Genomic DNA, 22,435 nt, shown 5'->3' with positions numbered 1-22,435 from the left:
TTGGCTTATTTTCCTTTGGATGGGTTGCCTCAGGAGAAGTACGCACAGATCGACTCTGTGATTACTTTTGCAAAGACATTATATCTGTACCTTTGTGCAAAATGTAATAATGCATATCTTTCCCTTTAGGCTGCTTTAGGAGTTATGCAAATGGTTGAAGACACGCTTATTGAACATGCTCATACTAAACCTCTCCTTCCAAGTCAACTTGTACGATACAGAGAAGTTCAACTTCCTGACAGTAGGTATCAATTTTATAAATGCAGAAATAACTTACATTTGCATGATATTTTATGTGGATATTGATGGTAGAGATTCCCTCTATTAATTTAGATGTGAAATATTTGCACATATTGGATGCTTAATAAATATTTTCTTAATTGAGTGAAATTTAGGTTCAGATGGGGTCAAGAGTATAGCACTCCAGCAAGGGCAAGTGTTTCCAAAGAGATGAAATTGAAGACATGGGGAACTCTATTTACATCTGAAGATGCCATTCCAGGAGATTCAGAAGGAAGCAGGTTATGACTTGAGTGGAGAAGAGTCAGGGAGTAGAGTTAAAAGCCAGTGAAGCATGTGGTGACATTTATTTACAATTTTGAAACTCCTGTGTATAAAAATGAGTCGCCCAAAAGAGTCTCTGGCAGAATGAGTTTGAACACGAACAACTGACACCTAAGGAAAAAATGTATACTCTTGATTTATGTGCTGTGTAAGAAATTGAACTATAGCAAATGCCAATAATTTCTATATCATTTTTATGGTGAAAATTCTTTTCTTTAGATGGGAAAATCTATTACTTACCTTTCTTAGCACAGTGGTATAATGGAAGCTAATCCAGATCAGTAGCATAGGTGTTTTATATGTACTTTCGAAGGGCATAAAATATACATGAAAAAAACATTCAATTAGATTTGAAAGTTTGAGAATTCTCTATAGCTATAGAATTATTTTCTTTAAAAATTAATCCTTTAGGTATTTACTTACTTTAATGCATAACTGATTTCAGAAATTTGTTGACTTTGATATCACCAGTTAGTTTAACTATTGCTGGTTTGCTAATACAGTAAAATCCTTTTCTTGCCATTATGAAAAGTCCTGTGGTGGGGTGGACAGCTGTGGACATGAGGCAAGGGTAGGTCAGGATTTGAGCCCCAGCTCTGATACTAGCTGTGTGACCATGGACAGAGACAGGTCATTTTATGCCTTGGAGTCTTAGATTCCCCAAGAATCTGGTCTAGATTATTTCTGAGGTCTTTTCTATCTTAAAAATGTCTCATTCTATAAATGAAAGCATTTTATAGCAACTGTTGAATTCATGGGAGTTACTTTCACACATAGATGTTTTGTTCCTTCACATATCTTGACCAAAGATTGAATTCCTGTTCATGTTCCCATTGAGGGAAGAATAACTTAGTGGTCAGTGCTTTGTATTTCTCTTTATCCTTCTGTTCCCAAGGTAACTTTGATCTGTTAAAGCTTCTGCCTTGATTGGACAGATGAGTATATGGAAGTGAGTTAAGACTGTTGAATGTCATGTGAAACTTGAAAAATGTAAACATAAAATTGGCCCCAAATCAAATTAGAAGCTTTTTGTGTAAAAAGCCTTCAGGAAGGAAGAATAAGAAGTACTGTATATTCAGATTTGGTTTTCCCTCATTGTAGTCGGAGCCCAAACTTTAGCTGTTACTATAGATCCAAACAAGCCATTGCAATTCTAAGCTAACTTAGAAAGTATTGTAATAAATAGCCCACTAATGACCTGAACAAACTTGTGTACCTTCCTTCCTAGAATTGTTTAGGCATTACAGTTTTAGAGCTAGAAGATACCTTAGTGTGCTTTAGTCTTTAAGTTTTACCATTTAAAAATAGTCAGAATTTGAAGAGCCTCTTAATGTTATTTCTGCTGAAGTTGTCCTTTAACCATAATAACTCACATTTACATACAGCTTTTCATTTTTTAAAATTCTGTATTGAAAAGCAGCACACACAAACTTCTTTGTGTGACTGTCTATGGAGTTTCTTGAACATTAATGCTTTGTGGATAAAATAATAAAAATAATAATAGCTGGCATTTATATATTGCTTTAAGTTTTGCAATGCACTTTAACAATATTATTTCATTTGATGGTCACAATGACCTTGGGAGGTAGGTGCTATTATTACCACCCTTTTACAGATGGGGAAACTGAGGCAGACAAAGGTTAAATGACATGCTCCAAAGGTCACACAGATGTAAGTGTCTGAGGTGGGATTTGAGTATAGATCTTCCTGACCCCATGTCCAGTGATCTGTGCACTGCATCACTTGCTGCCAAATATTCAAAAGGTAAATGTACCTTTACTGAGTTTTCCCCTTTATTTTAGAAAAATTAATTGGTTTCACATACCTCTCTGGCACTTTATAATTATAGGCTGATATTGAAAAAAAAATCAGCAAATTAAACAACCTCAACTAAAAGAAAAAAAGAAATGAGGCACCATCATATAATGGAAAGAGAATTCTGCTGAAGCTAGGAAACTTGGGTTCTGGTCCTGACTCTGGGGGTCAGTCCCTTTACCTCTTTGTGGCTCATTTTTCTTATCTGCAGAATAAGAAGATTGAATTACCCTAAGCTTCCTTCCAGCCTTCACACTGTCTAATGATGTCTGTATTTCTTAAAATGACCAGAATTGTAGTTGAATTTTGGAGTCTAGCATTCTTTTTTGCAACTTTTTCTAGGAGGCTGGTTTGTTTATCAGCAGAGAAATGAAGTTCACAATAACTGTGGTATTGAGATCTATTATCAAACAGATATGCAGAGTACCTCAGAGAACATGTTTTTGGAACTCTTCTGCCAGATCATCTCAGAGCCTTGCTTCAACACTCTGCGTACCAAGGAACAGCTAGGTGAGTTCCCTTCCCTTTTGGGTATTTTAAGGAGAAAAAAAAAATAAAGAAACAGAATTTCATGTGAGGTTAAACAATCATTATTCTCAGAAAGAATGTTTTAAATACAGATGTTATACTAAAAAAACCCAAAATAACCATGTTCCTTCTCTGAACTTCAGAGGCTAAGAAAGAAGGGTACGCCTATATAGGAGAATATCACATTTATATCATTTCTAGGTCTGCATGTTAGGAATGAGGAGATCAAGCACAGAATTAGGAGGGAGTCAGGGTCCTTAGAACTAAAAATGTGTTCATACTGGGCAGTGTAAGAAGGCTGTTTGTGTGAGATTTCAGAAGTTGTGTAGGTAAAGATAATCATTTTAGAGATGGAAAGTTTAAGTATCCTTTAGTCCTTAAATTTTACCATTTAGGAATCATTTTCTGAAAATAACAAGCAAGAAATGACGGGGGGAGGTTGGTAAGATGAGAGTAGAAAAGGTGGGCCAGGAGTATAAGACCATTTTGGAGAAGATTCTAAATCAGGGATGGAAAGAATAGATGAAGGAAGCTTTGTGATTTGTCTGTAAGGAGCTTTCAAATGAAATAAAATAGTAAAATAAGCCAAAGGACCCTAAAAGGAGGCTGTGGGGCCTCAGTCCCCGGTAGCTACTGTAGAAGCTTCTGAGTAGCATGATGGATCATGCCTTTTGGGCAGCATCTGTAATATCAGATATGAAGACCAGCATGGTATGTTTGGGAGAATCCAGTGAGGAGGAAATTACGTTATTCCAGGGAAGAAAAAACAAACATTCTAGCCTAAGATAAAAAGAGATTTTATATAATGAGGAGTAGCAAGATTTAAAAAACTCAATGTGAAAGAAGGCTGAAGACGATTTGAGGTACTTCTCCCATAATGGGAAAGTGAAATGAAGGGAGTATGGGAATGGGAGAGGGAGAACCCCTTCTTCACTATGTTCATCTTGCATTGACAGTAGTTTGTACCAATATGAGGTGTGCCTTCAGTCAGTCATCACATTTTTAAATGTCTTCTGTGTTCTGGGTGTGGGAGATGTCGTTCATCAAGGTGTCTTGATGGAACCTCTGCCCCCAAGGAGCCTATGGTCTATCAGAGATACACACACATACATACATATATACACATATACATACATACGTACATATACATATATAAGAACATGTATGAAATAAAAGTACCTTGGGAAGGGAGGTCAATAGCCTGAGGGATCAGGAAAGTTGAACTTAAGTCCTGAAGGAAAGAAGAGATTCCAGAAGATGCAGAGGAGTAGAGAGGCATGGAAGTGGGAGATGGAAGGTCATATATAACAGCAGTCATCTCTTGTAGATCAAGGCCAGTTGTGTCTTGTAGTTAAAAGTTAAGAAACACATGACTTAGCGTCATCACCTATTTTTGAAAATCAAATCCATGAAACTAGATGATGTTGCCAAAGGTCCTGGTGTATGATGAGAAAAGTAAGGGTGAAGATTGGAGCCCTAGGGAATACTCTGATTGAGAATGTTGCTTTCTTTTTGATAGACTTGCTGAGAAATCTTGGTAGGAAGCAAACCAAGGTGTAGACTAAATTCTTTTTTTTTTTTAATTATTTTTTAATGTTTAACAATCACTGCCATACAATTGAGATTTTATTCCCCCCACACCCACCCTCCACTACCCCCCTCCCTCCCCACGACTGCATACAATTCTGTATAGGTTCTACATATACTTTCCTATTGAGTATATTTTCACTATAGTCATGCTATGTTAGACTAAATTCTTGAAGTAAAAAACATTGGAGGGAAGGATGGTGTAAAATAATAGTAGCAGAGGAACAAAAAGGTAAGGGAGGATTAAAATGGAAAAAATAATTCTTTAGGTAATTAGAACCCTTTGATTATCCTATTATTAATAGTAATAATAGCACATGGCAACTCTGTGAGATAGTTTGTACAAGTATTATTATTCCATTTTACAAAGTTAGGAAACTGATGCTGGGTGAGCTTCAGTCACTTGCGTAGGGTCAAATATTATCTAGTAAATATCTGAGCTACAGCTCAGAGAAGATCCGAGTTCAAGACCAGTGTTCTTTTCCTTCTGCTGAGATGGAAGCTAATGGGAATGGCTGAGCTTTCAGGAAGCTTAAAAGGTTGATGCCTATTTGAGGGGTGGTTAGGTGAAAAGGAAGGAGAACAGGTGGCAGTTAAGGGTGTAAAGAGACCCATATTCCATTTAAGAATATGAGTAACTGAGGCATATGTGTAGCCTGAGAGGAAGGAACTGTCCAACACTGAAGAGTTAGGAGGCTGAGTATGAGAAAGACCTGTCTGTCATGTGTAAAGAAAGGGAGGGAGATGAGATTTTTTTTCAGTTATTTGGAAACTACATTTTCGTCCTCAGAAACCAAAAATGTTCTGATGGTTAAAAAATTTTTTTTGAGGTGAACATTATGAAGCACAACGTATTCTTTTTTGCCCCTGTTAATTGCATTGATTTTTCAAATTTAAACTAAAATCTCTGATGATTCAGGAATAATGAATGTGGGTTACATCTTTGTTTTGAAGGTTACATTGTATTCAGTGGTCCCCGTCGAGCCAATGGCATCCAAGGTCTTCGATTTATCATCCAATCAGAAAAACCACCTCACTATTTAGAAAGCAGAGTGGAAGCTTTCTTGTTATCCATGGAAAAATCTATAGAAGACATGAATGAGGAGGCCTTCCAGAAACACATTCAAGCCTTAGCGATCCGTCGGCTAGATAAACCAAAGAAACTGTCTGCAGAGTGTGCTAAATACTGGGGAGAAATCATCTCTCAGCAGTACAATTTTGACCGAGGTAAGGTTAAAGAAGCCAGTTATTGACAGCCTGTATGTTAGATTTGAACGTTTATGTATTCATTCCAGTTAGCATGTGATAGTAGAAACTTAAAAATTATAATAATAATAGCTCAGAGAGTCTACATGATCTAACAGGTAGAAAGTTGCACCTTAGGGTCAGGTCACATCAGCTCTGGGGGATACAGAAGTGATTGGTGCATAGTCATTACCCTCTCAGAGAAGGGAAATAAAACATGTTTGCGATGTCCTGGAGAAATAAGCTTCCATATTAATAACTGTGTGGCTACAATATAGTATAGAGTTTGATAAGTGCCATAAGATAGCAGTGGGTTAGAATCAGAGGCATTTAGGGTTTGGACTTGGAATCAGCCAAATCTGAGTGGGAATCTTGATTCAGAAACTGATTAGCTCTGTGACCCTGAGCAGGTCACTCATCATCCTTCAATTCTGTTTCTTCCCTCTCTATATAGTGAAGATAATGGTAACAACAACCAAACGGTTGCTGGTGGGGTTTAGAGGAGATGATATAAGAATTTTGCAAACCTTAAAATGCTCTATAAGTTATCAGGTATCACCATTATTATTACTATTGTTAATATGAGCACTCATGAAAGCCTGTGATGTTTAACATTACTTCATGGGGATTGGGGTCTCACTGAAAGGTTCATGGAAGAGGTAATACTTATGTTGAACCTTAAGGGATGAAGTGGGATGTTGACAGAAGGAATTATGAGGGAAAGAGAATTTCATACAGGGAAGAACTGTGAATAAATGAGTGTAGAGATAGAGGACATGGGGTGTGTTTGAGAAGCAGCAATACAGTTCATTTGGCTTGATAATACAGTAAGGAAAGATGAGGCTGGAAAAATGAGGGGGGGAGGGATGTTAGGCCATGGAGATCTTATTGCCAGACCAGAACAGTTGAGACCTTTGGTGTTGAAGGAGGAGTGGAGAAATGTTCTTGACAAGGGGAGAGACATGCTCAGAGCTATGATTTATGTAAGTGGAATTATTCTGGTAGCAGTAAATTCAACCTGAGGCTAGGAAAACCAGCTTGTGCAGAGATCCTTTAGGAGACTGAAGTAACTATTCAGGCAATAAGGGCCTAAAGTAGAGTGGGAATGAAAATTGTGGTGGTGGAAGTAGAATATGCTTCTGGGAGTGGAGTGAGGTATGGGGGGTGGCGGGGTTAAGACTTATGTAACTAAGAGGAAGTAAATAAAACCACAAAGGGGAAGAAACCAAAAATGCTGAAGGATGGTGCCTTGGGGGAATAGCACAGTCGAGAGTAGGAGGAGAACTGGAAGGGAGAGTCCATATAACAGAAACCAGAAGAGAAGAAAGAATTCCAGGAAAGAAAGAGTGGCTGTAGATGGAAATGTGTGTTGTACTGGGATTTCCTAATCATTGTTATTGATGATTTTTGAGAAAAGTGGTTTGAGTAGAGTGGTTAGGGTGAAAGCCAGAAGTGCTGAGAAAACCAAAGGCAGTGAATGCAAATGGTTCTTTTGCAGATTGATCAGTCTAAGGAGTGACAGACTGGGCAGCAGCTTGAGTGAGGAAGCAGGATTGAAAAAAATTCAATTTAATGGCAAGGGGAACAGATAGATTTGTAGGCAGAGGGCAAGGAGCTAGGGGGAAAACCCCAAAGACTGGAGATATAAGAGAGAAGATGACATTAAAAACAGAAATGGAGGACTTTATCCTGGAAACTAGGAGAAAATACATTTTCCTCTGAAACAGGAGAGAAGGAGGAGAGAGAGGGGATAGGTGAAGATATGAAAATATTTTTAGGTTAAGGGAAGTTAAAGTGTGGCTCTACTACTTAAATGAATTTTTTGAAAGGCATTCTGCTGAGGATGTGGAGGATGGGAATCACGTGGAATTAGAGACTCAGAAAGAATGGAAAAGGTTTGGAATAGGTGCTATGAAGAATTCAGGAGAGGGTGAATGAGTTAGAGACAACTGAAAGAATGACTTGACATCAGCATGGCTCTCATACTTGGCAGATTTCAGGCTCTTAATCCTTATTTCCTCTAATGTATCTATCACATTAGCCTTGACTGAGACATCAAACCCAGGTCTTTTTAAAAGGATTTCAAAATATTTTTTTCCTCAATATTAACCAGTATGACCTTTAAAGAGTTGATTAATACAATTTTCTCCATGGTTGGTCACTTAAAATTTGCCATTTGTTCAGAGAAGTTATAGTGAGAGGTGATAATCAGCTTTTTAGCCTTTACATATACCAAATTTATGTTGATGTCATGTTATTTTCTTTACTGATTTCTAGATAGCACAGAAGTTGCATATTTAAAGACACTTAGCAAGGATGATATCATCAAGTTCTACAAGGTAAGTTACATACGTACAGATTAATTAAAAAATGTAGTAGGCAAGTATAAAACTAAAGCAAGTTTGTGGTTATTTGTACATTACAATGGCAATTTTGTATTTTTAAATTGCCACTTGTCAGCAACGGCATCTGGAATTTGAAAAACAGTGTAATTTTAATTTTTATTGGTTCATACACATATACAAATATGTGTGTATCTATATATGCACATATATACACATATACATACACACACATATATATGTGAACATTACCCTAGTACTAATGTAGGCTTTTTGTTCTTTCACATCTTTCTATTTTACTGGTTCCGCACAGCCAAATAAACATATATCCTTTACTGCATGTCCTCTTTAAATAGACAGATATTAAGTCAGGCACTGTGCTTAGCATTTTACAGTTTTATCTAATTTGATCCTCACAACAACCCTGGGAAGTAGGTGCTGTTATTGTCCCTATTTTACAGATGAGGAAACTGAGGCAAACAAGTTATATGACTTGCCCAGGGTCATACAGCTAGTAATTGTCTGAGGCTGGGCTTGAACTTGGGTATTCCTGATTCCCAAGTGAGGGCTTTAGTCGCTGTACCACCCAGCTGCCTTTATCTGTTCATTTGATGATTTTTGCTGCAGAGTATGTGCACAGGCAGCAAGAAGGAAAGGGGCAGTATTTTTTTTTTAATTAAGAAAAAAAAATAACCCGAACCCTGAGTTTCTCATCTAATCCAAACAATCAACCCATAAACTAACCTACCATCACTGCAATCAAGGCATTTGTTACCCCATCTGCCTCTTCCAAACAACTTTCATGTCTTCATTTTGCATTTTCCCTCTCTTCAAAACTGTTCATGGTATGTTGAAAGAATGAGAAAAGCAAATAAACAGTGAACAGACTGAACTCAAGAGTTGATAAAACAGTGCCGTTCTTCATAAAGAATTGCTGGTTCAGAGGGTCAGATTTAGAGCCACTAGAGAGAAAGATCTCAAGTCCCCTGATTTTTCCCTTCCCCTCCCACTACCTTTTTACAGATGAGGGTCTGAGATAGGAAGGTAAAGTGACTTGCCTAGAGTCACGTACCTGGTAAATGTTTTACTACTCTTTGTGAGCATGACCAAAATACTAAACTTCTCCCTCTGTCTCTCTGTCTTTGTCTCGTCTCTCTCTCTGTCTCTCATTCTCTGTTTCTCTCTGTGTCTTTCTCTCTGTCTCTGTCTTTCTGTCTCTCTCGGTCTGTCTGTCTCTCTCTTTCTGTCTTTCCACATCTTTAAAATGAGAATCATAAGATTCATGCCACCTGAGTTCCATAGTGAGACCTTCAGTTTTTAAAATGCTATAATAACTATTTTTTGAAAAGAATCATTTCAGCATTGAGTGCATTCTTATGCCAGGAGAATGATTTTAAATACTTCACTTTGCTATGCAGAAATTTTTCCAGAGAAAAAAACAGCATTAGTTGAAAATCTTTCTAGACAGCTTTTTAAAAAAGAAATCTTAGAATTCCTTCCAAAGATGTTATAAATTTAAGAATGCAAAATTAACTATTAAGTGTCTAATGTATAACAAGCATATTGATTTCTAAAAGGTGAAACTTAGAGATGTAAAAGATTAATATTTTTGTAGGTTGCATGTATACTCCATGCAATGGGGAGAGCCATGATATGTTCATTTTATAGGATTTGGAGCACCTTTTTATTTTAAATGAATGGCTCTTTTCTTTTATGACATGGTTGGCCATGTCAGAGATGTACTTTCAAGCCTTGTTGGGAATATAATACCCCGTTTAACATTATTTCTGTGGGAAAATGCGATCTCTGCTTTGTAACATTTTTAGGAACACATTACACCTAACAGTGACTATGAATGTAAAACCATGTGCAATATTTATTAGAATAACATCTTTAAAAAGAGGGTGGTACCCACTGAGCCTCCCTGAATAAGATCCTCTGCTGTGTGAAAATTTTAAGATAGACATCTTGGTACAGTGGTAAAAAAGCCAGCCTCCAAGCCAGAGCCATCTTAGTTCTGGTTCCACTTCTGGCCTCTAGTGGCTGTGTGATCCCTGGGTCACTCATTGTCAGGGCTCTGAGCAGTTCCCTGAGTCTAAATGAGGCCGAGAAGGTGCTGAATTATATTCGTGGAGTATTTTCCTTACACCAGTAAAATTGTAGGTCCAGTCCTAAACCTATCCCCAAGATTTGTAAACATGTCAGTGCTCAGCATCATAGTCTAAAATGATAATACCTACTTCACCATGAAAATGTGCTCTAAACATTCCGCTTAGGTGATCTACATTGGTACTCTCTCCAGTGATGTATGTTTCTGTCCACTTGCACCTTGTAACTTTTCTATGTTTTCCTGTAAATCACGCATGTGAAATCCACTCATCATGCTGGGGGCTTTACCAGGCAGTATGCAGGTGTTAATTATGTAGTAGTAGTTCCCCTTTCTACAGTGCATTGAAGTTTACAAAGTGATTTCCTCACTCCCCTGTGAGGTAGGTAGTATAAGTATTATCCGTTTTACAGATAAGGAGACTGAGACACGAAAGTTAAGTAATGTGTGCCCATGATCGCACCCCAGTGAGTGCAATAGGTATTAACATAACTAGTGAGTTCTTAAGATCAGTAGTGAGGAAGCACCATTATGCTTTATAAAAAAAAAAAATTAGTTTCCTAAGGCATTATATTATTATACCCTTAACCATTTTGTAGCGGTTTCTTTTCAGTAATGAAATTTGAGTAACTACAGCCAGGGAGACCAACACTGGCAGTGCTGCCCCATTCTCCCTGCCTCGTTGTGCTTTCCAGTACTGCAGTAGGCAAAGCCTCATCATCTCTTGCTCTCCCCCTTTTGCCAGTCTCAGACTTCTGTGTCATGAACCAGATCTTGTGCAGAAATAGACTTTGTGAACACTATTATGTCACTGTGTATGTGGAAAGAAGAAATGATGTGAAGGTTTATGATTATGGTGCCATTAAAAACTGTGATGCTCCTCACAAGAGTAAATGAAACCTCTTTTTTTAATTTTTTTTTTGGAAACTTGGTTATTGATAAGTCCTGCCTTTACATAGTGGATACTCCAAGTAGCATCTGATGACAAGTTCTGAAAGTGTCAGTTACGGAATGAAATGATGAGATCCCAGCCATCTTTATCTAGTTTGTCACTGTGATTTAAAAAGGACTGTCTTGTGGAGGAAGACAATCTTACATTCTTACCATCTTAAGTAGTGATTTATTATTATTACTGTTACGCAAATAAACATTTGACAGAAGTTAAATTGTTGGTGATTGGCTAGATTAATTTTATACTGTCTTTCACTTATTATGTTTTATAATTACTAGAAAGTGTAGGGGGAAGGAATAAACATTTTTTTAGGACCTGCTATATGTCAAACAGTGTGCTAAGCCCTTTATAAATATTACCTTATTTAGTCTTCACAGTACCCCTTGGAGGTAGGGTGGTTTTAAAATTGAGGAAACTGAGACAGGATAAATGACTTGCTCAGGGTCACACAGCTAGTAAGCATCTGAGGCAGAATTTGAACTCAAAATCTTCTTGTCTCCAGGTCCAGTGCTCTATCTGTTGTGTTACCTAGCTACATTAGTAAAAGATAAAGGTTATATTTCTCAATATTGATCTTATTTATCCAAACAGATAAGAGTCAGTAGTTAAGGTTTATTTATATTTTTCTCTAGTTATTATTTATCTTATATGCATTCATTACTATACCTTAGTACGTAACTCTCAATTACCACATTTACAAAATTGAGAACATTTGGAGATAAAATAATTTTAGTTTATTGGTCTATATATGTACATATCTTAAGCAGTTTAGAAATGTACGAGAGTTTACACAGAATCATGACCAAGTAAATAACCAGATTGTACTAATAAATAATACCTGTAGGAATGATACTTCTGTATATGCACCCAGAGAGAAGTACTTTACAGTCCTGCTTTCTCTCATATCCTTAGAATAGATTTTTTTCTTTTTTTACAACAGAGAAGAACACTAAAAGCTTGCCTTATAGCTTGTTTGAGGTGAATAGTGTGTATTGCTCCATGAATCATTAACATTCTTGTTTTGTATTCTGTGCCCTCCAACCTTTTCTTTTCAAAACATAGTTGTTGAACTCTGAATTGTTGAAGGTTGGGGGTAAGGGAAGTGTCCCTCCCCTTATGCCAAGTAGTGAAAATTAAATTAACCATAGGATGATGAAAACTTACTGGTGAAGGAACAAGGGAAGAAAGCAGCCATGGCAAATGTGTTAGTAAAGGGGAAATACTGAGAGAGAAATATCAAGAGCTCATATTAAGTAGGTCTAACTTTGCCAGTGATTAGAGAAGAAATGCACTGACATTGATGAGGGTTGTTGTGTTCGTCCTTCATTTTCGAAGAGGTTTTAGGCAAGATGAAAGAGAGAGACAGACAGACAGAGAGAGACAGTGACAGAGAAGGAATTCTAGCCAGTAAACCCCAAGTTAACTGGGCAGCTTCTGGCCTCAGTTGAGAGAAAGGATGAGCTGATTTACCCAGCTAGCTGGGTCCCCATTCAGGCAGCTCTGTCTACCCACAGGTTGTGTTCATCCTTCATTTTTGAAGAGGACCATGACATCAAAGAAATAATGACATAAGTTGCACTTGACTTTGTGTTTTGAGTGAGGGAGGGCTGTGCAGGTCACCAGCCTCACTTTTCCTCCTGAGCCATTTGGATCCAGTGACCAGATATTCATCAGGATGACTGGAGATGACCCAGGATACAATAGGAGACGTTGGTCTTTTAGGCTAAGGTTTTTTCCAGGTACTCACTTAAAGTGAGGTGATGCCCATTCATTGAATAGACCTCTTTAAAAAGTAGTCAGGAGATGGCTCCTTTAAGCAGAAAAAAGAAAAGCAAGTAAATAAATAAATAAATCAAGCTGGGAGGGGTAGGAGCCTCAGGGTTGTTGTTTTGGCCAGAAACAGTTACTATTGATTTTCACTGTAAGCCTGGAGGTTCCAGAAACAGCCATTGAGTGGAGCTTGGGCAGGGACCCATTGTTGTTCAATCTATGGGCTTCACAGTGCACTGGGTCTAAGATTTTAGGGAAGACAAGAAAAAGAAAGAAAGCATTTATTGGGATCAATTCTTGTGGACCTTAATGAAGGGAAACAGTAAGCATCGGATCTAGAGGGGAAGTCTGCTTTGCTGTGTAGCATCACTTTAAGCATTTCTTGAACTATGGGTCGTATGGGGTTGTGAAAAATTTGGCAACAGTAAACAGTTTCTGGACATGCATCCACTAAAAATTAATCAAAAATCAAACATGAGGTGTTTTGCTTGCCTGTGTTGCCTTGTGCAACTTCACTGCAGCCTTGATTCTGAACACAAAACATACACACTTTGCATTGCCCATGCTGTCACATCATGCAGTATCAACAAACACTGCCAAAACATCAAAAGGGGTTGAGAGTAGAAAAAGTTTAAGAAGTGCAGACTTAGATCTTTTCTGTACAGCCTGAAGGACGTAACACCAGCTTCTCTCCTTGATTCCTGGTATCCCTTCTCTGTACCTGTATTATTAGCTCCTTGGGCAGCCTTTTTTTGTATTCCTGTAGCACTGAGCATAAATTAAGTTCTTGATAAAGAATTTCTGACTTAATTGCTTATGCCTGGGAATTCACACTCTTTTCTGCTGTAAGAGATGGTCATATATATGTCTGAATTAAAGGTCCTTGTAGCTGCCCTGCTTCTGATAGGAACCTGACTGCCTTCATGATAACCTTCCCTGGTGTATAGGAGTTCAGGCTACCAGACAGTGCTTAGAATGGTCTTGGCATCTCATTTTAAATGAGAATTTCTAAAGATTATGAAATGTGCTGCTGATATGCACTGGCCCCTCAGCCCTATTCCTGTAATCTCTCCTCACCTCATGGAATCACTTAAAGATACAGTTGGAGAGTTTTAATGCATCTTTCCTTCTGTGGTTATGCCTATGCCACAGGAAGTGGCTGTACTTGGTGTGGGGAGAGAATGGAAGATAAGGGAAGAAGGGAATGCTTTTTGTGCCAAACTTTTTGCCCAACCATCCCCTTACTGGCCTCATTTTCCGTGAAGAGCTATGGTTACGGCCATGTGAAGGAGATATTTCAGTGTGAAGCCCCATCCTAAGATTGTTATTGAAATAAAATTCTCAATTTTGAAGGAAGATGAGGGACAACAGCCAAAAAGAAGACATGCCACTTAAATAGTATCTTCCACATGAAGAATTGACCCACTTCCTCAACTGCTAGTACCCTCTTTTCCAAACTGCCTTTAGCTAATTTGTATTAATTTTTTTATCCTCTTATTGACTATATATACGTCTGTGTGGGGTCTACACATGCATGCACTTTTCCATTCAAATGGTGGGAGCTTCTTGCATGTAGTCATTATTACATTCTTTGTATTTGTATCCTCTAGCACCTGGCACATAGTAGGCATTCAATATAAACTGGCTGATTGAGTTACTCACTGACAGGCATCAGTGTATTTCTCCAGTTCAGACCCTGATCAGCAAAGCACCTTCTGCCATTCCCAGCTTTGTCCCTAGCATTTTTGAATCTTTGGACTTGAAAATATTTAAAATTAGCAATATGTAAAAAAATCTTTATTTTTCCCCTAACTCTCCTAAAATGTGTTTTATTTCAGAATATAAATATTCATGCATTTGGATCAGTTGTCACTACGAAATGAAGAGCATATTTACGGGATGCTAAAATTGACCTTTTTATTCTTAATGTTTCTTTTCTGTCCAAACAGCCAAACCATTGATTGCTACAATATAAAATTAGTTTAAAATTAGAAAGCAACATATACAGTCAAACAATTGCCATGTTGAAAATAGCATTTCTCCCTTTACTTAAGTCTCATCTTTTGTCCTTATGGCAGCGTTGCTAAATGTTACTAAATGCATATAGTAGAAGTCTTTTTCTCCTCATTTTATAATTTGGTCTTGCTTCACTGTAATCAAGACTACAGACTTTCCTCCTAGCTTACATGATAACATTATTGAAACAATTTTTCAGGACTGATACTAACCTTGCCTTTTAACCAGTTGATTTTTTTTTTATTCATATAGTTCCCTCCCATTTACTCTATCAGAGGCAACAGCTGATTCTGCCTTTTCTTTGCAGGAAATGTTGGCTGTAGATGCCCCCAGGAGGCACAAGGTATCTGTTCATGTTCTTGCCAGGGAAATGGATTCCTGTAAGTACTATATCTATTCCATGTTTTACTTAGATTTTTTAAAAAGCTCCAGTAACCTTCAGTTACTTTGTATTTCATCTGTGCTAAATGCCAGGCGGATGGTTTGGGTGGTTGGATGGTTACCCAAAGCCCAACAATAATATTCTTCATTTTGTGCTCTGGAGTGGAAGGGAAGGGTGGGAGTATCTTGGACTTTGAGATGATTAGAATGGATCTGATAGACTGGGGATGTCTTGATTTTTTTCCCCCCAGGAATAGGATTTTTCTGTAATCAAAATAGTGTCTCTAACAGTTGTGGGTAACAATTAGGACATAATTAGAATAAGACAGTTTTGTGCACAGGTTGTGACAACTTTCTCCCCCAAAATGAGTAGGCCACCACTCACCAAGACTCCTAGTGAAGATGTATCCTAAGTGAAGCCAGGAAAAGTGCAGTATCAGTTCTCTTGTGTTGTGTTGATAAATTTCATTAAAATTCGCTCCATGAGATTAATGCCTACTTTGTGTACTGCAAGATTTGTTTTCTCCTTCAAGCTCCAAGTTTGTGGATTCCTACTCATTTATGGCTTGGTAAAAAGCATGGAGCTTCCATTGGATAGATATTTCTGCCTTCTCCATCCCTGTAGTTTATTTCTCCATATTCACTCCAAAATGCTTCCGTATAGGTGTTCCCAGTTTCATTTCTCATCTTGGGTAATCTTCTTTCACACTTGGCAGCACAGATTTTCTTTACTAACCATGCATATGAGCACGCCTTGGGGCCTTGCAGAAAATAAGGCATAAGTTTAAAGCTTTTAGTGAATAACTTATTACCAGTGGGAGCTATTTGTTTTGGTTTTGGTTTAGTATTTTCTTGGGTGTGAGAAGTACTCTTAAAGGTTTTTGAGCATGCAGCTTCCTAATTATCTGATTGAAGTAATTGACTGGTTAATCATCCAGAGATGCCAGTCTTGTGACCTTCACTGTCACAGGAAGATCACTGTTCCTCAGCTTTTATAATCATCCTGCCAGAGGGACTATACCCTAGGTACCTTGCATCCTCCTACCCAGGCTAACACTCTGTTCTTGTAAGAGGGTGAGCATTTAGCTGAGTAGGAAAGGGAGAGAGAAGACCTATTGCAGAAACTGGTTTTTGACATCAATAACTAAAGAATTTTTATTGAATTTAAAGCAACATTTTTTGCAATAAGTCTTAAAATTATTATAGTCATATTAAAAGGAAGCTGCATAGTCATGTTTTAAAAGGAAACTGCGGTAAACCATATATTTAATTGTCTTTTATATTAGAAACTTGATGGATTTTTTTTTCCTCTGGGTATGCCAGTAAAAAGACCTGTGTGATACATAACTCTTGTCATCTTGTAGGTCCTGTTGTTGGAGAGTTTCCATGTCAAAATGATGTAAATTTGACACAAGCACCAGCCTTACCCCAAGTAAGAAAGCTAAATCTTTATTGAAAATGTTATATTCAGATGATTATACAAAGAAGGAAGAGACTTGTTATTTTATGCAGCCTGTGACTGAGAGGCTTGGGATCCCAGGGTATTAATAGAATTTCAGTTTTGTGGGGTTTCAGTTCCTTCATTGGCCCAGCCCAGAAGTTTGGATGGTCCTCCCGTTTTATGACTCCCAGGGGTTTGAAGTGTTCTCTCTTTTCAGCTTGATGAGGGAGGAGCTCCATGGTTTCTCTTCAGTGAGAACCAGCTACTTCTTTTGAAAAGATGTCATTGACTCTGCTAAGCTCTCCCATGCAGCAAAGAAGAGGGAGGGGCACTCCCAGAGGAAGAGGGCAAGGAATACCAGAGTCTGTCTGGCCCAAAGCAGCCCTAGCTTAATGCCATAGGTTTATGTAGAAATCCCTGTTATCCTCTGTCCACTGTGGAGGGAGAAATCAGATGTATTGCATTAGCAGTTTTGAAAATCTGAGGCCCTAACTGTTGTGAGTACAAGACAACAGTATTGCTCTGTTATTTCCAATCTACCTCTTCAGTTAAAAATACTAAGAATTGTTTCTTTTTACCCATGATTGCAGCCAGAAGTTATTGAAAACATGACGGAATTCAAGCGGGGCCTGCCACTGTTTCCCCTCGTGAAACCACACATAAATTTCATGGCTGCAAAACTCTGAAGAACCCAACCAATGGAAAAAATGCAAATGGATCAGCATTCTCATGTCTTCAGCAGGGTTCAGAGTGAACACATGTTCTTATTAGGGAGACTGTCTGGCCCATTTTAGGAGTTTCTGGTTCATTGAAGATTCATACTGTATTAGAGACAGATGATTAGAAAAAGTAATTGCAGTCAAATGGCATTATGTAGAGTATTAAAAATCAAAACTAATTAAAATATTAAAGTCTTGTAGATGTAGTATATTTTTAGAATATTACATACCTATTCAAATATTTAAACTTCCCTTTAATTACTAATGGACATCCCCCAAACATAACATTTCTTAAAATGTTAAAACTGCTCCCACAGAATGCTCCTTCTCTAACTCTGTAAAATACTCATTTGTCAGACAAAAAATACATTAATAAGCCTTTGCTGTAAAAAAGCTCCCTAACTTGATAAAGAAGGCTTCAAAGCTTTTTGAAAGGTGATGTTGTTGGGTAACACCTTTTAAGAAGAAAATTGATCCTCAAAAAAAAAAAAATGCTTTCTACTGGTTTGTTTAATAAGATCAATGGTGAATATAAAATTTGACAGATAATGGACAAGAAAATACCTTTTTCTTTTACTGGTGAAATCACTGAATGTGTAGGCATGGTTTTAATCTTTTTATAAATGTGAACACATTTTATATTCAAATTAATAGAATGGCTGGAAACCCTAGTCCATCCCATTTATTTATAGTTCCAAAAACACTATCCTTTTCATCAGTTTTATCCCATATTGGATTTTCTCAGGATTACTGTGTGGCCATTTTCTTTCTGGTTAAAATGATTTTCTTTAATTGCAGTTCCTCTTGTTTCTGAGTGGTCTATGGCATTCATCACTTTTACTTCTTCCCATTCACACACTGCTACCTTAGTTTAACAAGCACAGTTAGAGTCCCCTGAGGGAGTGCCTGACACATTCTTCCAACCTCAAGTGACATTGTCAAAGCATGCCCAGCTGCACAGTGCGTCAGAGCTGGCCTCCTGGACTTGCGGCATCGAACAGGAAAGGAGTACGTGAGGTCTGTGAACAGCAGAATCTTGTTCCCATGTGGATCACAAGGGTGAGGCGGTATCAGAGCCACATTTTTGGTAGTCATTGTGGAAAATAAAACCCCAGATTATTTTTAACAGCATGAATTTTCTAAAATTCTTAAATTGTTCATAGTCTTACTATGTTGATAAATTAATGCCTTAAAATGTTGATAAATTACTTTAAAAATAAATAGAAAGTAACTGGAGTGAAATAACTGAGGCTTTTATCCCTGAGCTTTTTTTTTCTTCAGATGAAGTTAATATAGTAGATTCATCTGCTTTTAAAAATATTTGCCATTTTCAAAACTTAACTTCAAATGAAATTGTGGAGATGTGCTGATTCTATATGCTGGTATCTGTGACATTAGGCTGTCAAATCTGGAACCAGTTGTAATAAACTGAATTCTCAGAACAGCCAGTCACCTCAATTTTAATGTGACATGGCTTCCTTATGTAAAGTCACAACTTTTCACATCTAAGTTTTTATACTTGCCATTTTTCAAATCTAAAATTGGGGGCATACAAACTGGGGCAAGAGTAATTATAATCACAAACATGGAGGCTGCCTTTGAACACTTGGCCCCATTTCTACTTGCAGATGAGCGGTGCTATAATGGTCTTTTTACCCTTTGCCTTCAGGACCTGATTTTCTGAAGGCTTTTGTCATCCATCAGGAGGTTTATGTGTTTATCATTCCCTTCTGGTTATATGTATTTATAGAATATGCAGGTTAATACCAAGCTGCAGATACAAACAAAGTAGATATAAAATGGGCTGGAGTGTACAAACATGCCCAACAGTCCATTAAAATCCACTGGGTAAAACTTTTATGTAGAAAATGAAGTACTATGGATGCAATTTTAGCTTTTTTAAAAAAGTGGATGAAATTTAACAGTATCAAATAATTTTTATGAGGAAGGTCTATTTTTTAAGTTCTGGAAGTTGGCTTGTGTGGTGTGCCAGAACCGTCTGTGCTCCGGCCTTTTACCCAGTTTCTGAGTTGATCCAACAGCCCAGTTTGATAACTCAGGCATACTTAATGGGTCATTTCCATGGATCCAAAGCTGCAGTGTCTATAAGCAATAACAGACTACCTAGGATACTGTTATTTACTCTTAGTGCTTGTTAAATACAATTTGTGAAAGAAACCGTAAATTATTAGTTCCATGTAACTTTTTAAAGGATTCTTTTGAGTAGCTGATGTGGAATTGAGAGCATGTGACAGCCAGCGTGGCCGTGTGCTGGGGTTATCCTGTTTACAAATAAATGGTCTGAATTTAACCTGCAGAGTTTGCTTTTGTATTTTTCTTAGTTTGCCATTTTTTGGTAGAGTAAGTAATTATTAATTGATTGACCACCTGATGTGCTAAGGAGTAGCTAAACCAATCACAAGCCAGACTGGAGACTATTTTCAGATTTTTTTTTCCACTTATGCTTTTTGGCAGCTTTCAGCAGTTAGAGTATTTGAAAATGGACTAGAAAAGGCAAATTGTTTCTGATGTAGAAAAGCTTGATGTTCCAAGAGAAAAATCAGGTAGCATTGATTCCAGCCCAACAGAAAATGGCTCCCCTTAATAGATGTGCACAGAGCAGCACATTTACAAATGAAGGGATGCCTCTTATCCCATTCTCAGAGTACTGCTCACTTTTAATGTGCTGGAAGATTCAAAGCCAGTTTAAACAAACATTCATTGCCTTGTGTTGTTCCTCAGGAGGGTCCGGGGCCCTTCTGGTCATCTGGGACCTGCTGGTCTTTGCCAGTTCCAGCGTCTGACTCTCTCCCTGTCCAAAGAGTCCAGCCTTATGAGCCATCGCTAACTGCTTAGTCCAAGCAGCCCTGTTTGGGTTGTTTCCTGCAGGCCTCAGCAAAGCTGTCCATGGAACCCAGTCAGCATTTCCTTTGACCAACTTAGTAGCAGCATCCAGAAGAGTTTTCTAATGGGGTAACAGTGCAGAGGTGACCTTTTGACTTGGTCAGTACGGTTTCCACAAGGAAAAAAAAACGAAGTAGAAATTTCCCTGTGTGTGTCTCCCTTCTCCAGGAATAATGTTATCCTGTCATCTCTTTACTTGTAGTTACTCCCCATTGATGGCTCTGAGAATCACCACTTCTGTTGTAGTACCACTTTACTTTTTGATTGGAATGACAATTCTGTTGACTTATTGCAGAGAAATTCAGTGGATAGAATTACTCACTATGCTGGCATTCTCTTCAGAGATTGTTGCATTTTCATTCGCTCCCATCTTAAATTTCTTTCAGGTTACATAATAACTTACTCATGTAATATTTTAAAATTTGCAAAGCACTTACCCTGCATCAACTCAATCTAATCATAACTCTTAGGGTTTAGTGCTACAGATATTCCCATGGATGAAGAAACAGGTTCTGACATTAAACAACTTGCCTGTGATCACAGGGCTGATGTCAGAAGCAGGATTGGAACCAAGGTTTTCAGCAGAGTAGCTTCTACACTACTTTGTCTCGAAGTATCTTACTAAGGAGTTGTAACTTCCTGGTCTGTTGCTATGCTTTAGTGATAAAGTTGGAAATAATCCTAACTTTTGTGTGGTATGTGAGTTTTCAGAATGTTTTCACATGCCCTCTTATTTGACACAACTGGCTCTTGAGGTAAAGGCAGAACCAATGAGATAATGTATAGAAAGTACTTTGCAAACCCTAAAAGGCATGTAAATATGAACTCTCATAGTTAGACTATAATAAAACTGACAAAAAAAAGTGTAATGCCTTCCAGGTTACTGAGAAGTAGAACGTAGACTAGAATCTGCATCTCCTGATGTCTCTTGTTCCACACCATCTAGTAGGTATTCATACCCATGTCACCACAATTAGGCTATGCCTTACTGGACTACCGGGATACAGTCATGCTCTCCAAGCCCCCTTCAAAAATCACATAAAGAGCTGTAGCTCATCTTGAATGTGAAGTTCATAAAGGTCTGAGCACTTACATGTGGGCCTTTGGCTCTAGAGAAGGATTTTACAGCACATTAGAGAGCTTATGATCTACTAGGTACTCTGTCTTTAGGAAATACTTGACCAGAGAATAAGTGAGAAAATGCACTTCCCTCTCCTTTTTTGTAGGTATGTGTGTCTGTGTGGAGGAGAGCATAGGTATGGTGGAATATTGAATATACTGTCAAAAACAGTTGATATGTTGGTTGATTTTGCAGAATTGTGTATTTTCTTTTTTAAAATGTTTGTTGCAAGGAAAAATTAACCTGAGGAAGGGAGAGAGAAAGGACATATTCTGGAATGAAGGAGGTAGAGAAACAAAAACATCAACAAAAATTATATATTTTTTTTTTTTACAAGTACATGATTAGACCTGGTTAAGTATTTTTCCAAATAAGTTCTTGTTCCTGCTGGAGCCACAGGCTTAAAAACAAAGAATTACTTGTATAAACATTGTTACAAATGTTGGTAATTTGGTATATCTAGCCACTAGACATTCACCAATATAAAACAGTCCACTATACATCTCCACTAGTAAGGGTTTCGTTGGAATGGGCACAGGGAATGCCAGGCCCAATAACCAACCAATTGGACATTTTATCAAGTTGTCCTGCAGTAGAATTGTGGGTAAGCCACTTTATAATCCTGAGCCTTAGTATCTTTATAAAATGAGGATGGATCAGCTGTAAAATCCTAAATATAAATTTCAGATTCTATAAATATGCCTCTTGTGATGCTCTGACGCCCTTTCTGAGGACATTTTGCTCCAACACTTAGCACTGCAATGGGAAAAGTGCCAAGATGACCCACATTCTTGGTTTGGAAGATTGTAATTTATTATGAATGGCCTCTTCTGAAGACTGATTTTTCTTCTAGTGGAACAATAATTTGTTCTCCAATGAGAGACATTTTGAATGATTTAAATTCCTATTTGCCATAATGGAATAATAATATTGTGACTTGTGAA

At 37.7% G+C, this 22,435-nt stretch overlaps 1 protein-coding gene across 3 annotated transcripts in view; it reads left to right on the top strand.

Annotated features, from left to right (window-relative positions):
• IDE (insulin degrading enzyme) overlaps window positions 1–19,778 on the top strand; it is a 104,710-nt gene extending 84,932 nt beyond the window's left edge. For all 3 annotated transcript variants that reach the window (XM_072625255.1, XM_072625246.1, XM_072625235.1), the window contains exons 19-25: window positions 130–241; window positions 2,722–2,889; window positions 5,449–5,721; window positions 8,017–8,078; window positions 15,234–15,306; window positions 16,672–16,739; window positions 17,339–19,778. In XM_072625255.1, coding sequence (XP_072481356.1) covers window positions 130–241; window positions 2,722–2,889; window positions 5,449–5,721; window positions 8,017–8,078; window positions 15,234–15,306; window positions 16,672–16,739; window positions 17,339–17,434 — 852 coding nt within the window. In that variant the 3' untranslated portion in view covers window positions 17,435–19,778. The remainder of the gene's footprint in view (window positions 1–129; window positions 242–2,721; window positions 2,890–5,448; window positions 5,722–8,016; window positions 8,079–15,233; window positions 15,307–16,671; window positions 16,740–17,338) is intronic.
• Window positions 19,779–22,435: the final 2,657 nt, after the last annotated feature.

The sequence above is a fragment of the Notamacropus eugenii genome, chromosome 1 (assembly GCF_028372415.1).
Source record: "Notamacropus eugenii isolate mMacEug1 chromosome 1, mMacEug1.pri_v2, whole genome shotgun sequence".
Classification (NCBI taxonomy): Eukaryota; Metazoa; Chordata; class Mammalia; order Diprotodontia; family Macropodidae; genus Notamacropus; species Notamacropus eugenii.
The sequence above is the reverse complement of the archived record's forward strand: the minus strand, read 5'-3'. Positions and strand labels throughout refer to the sequence as shown.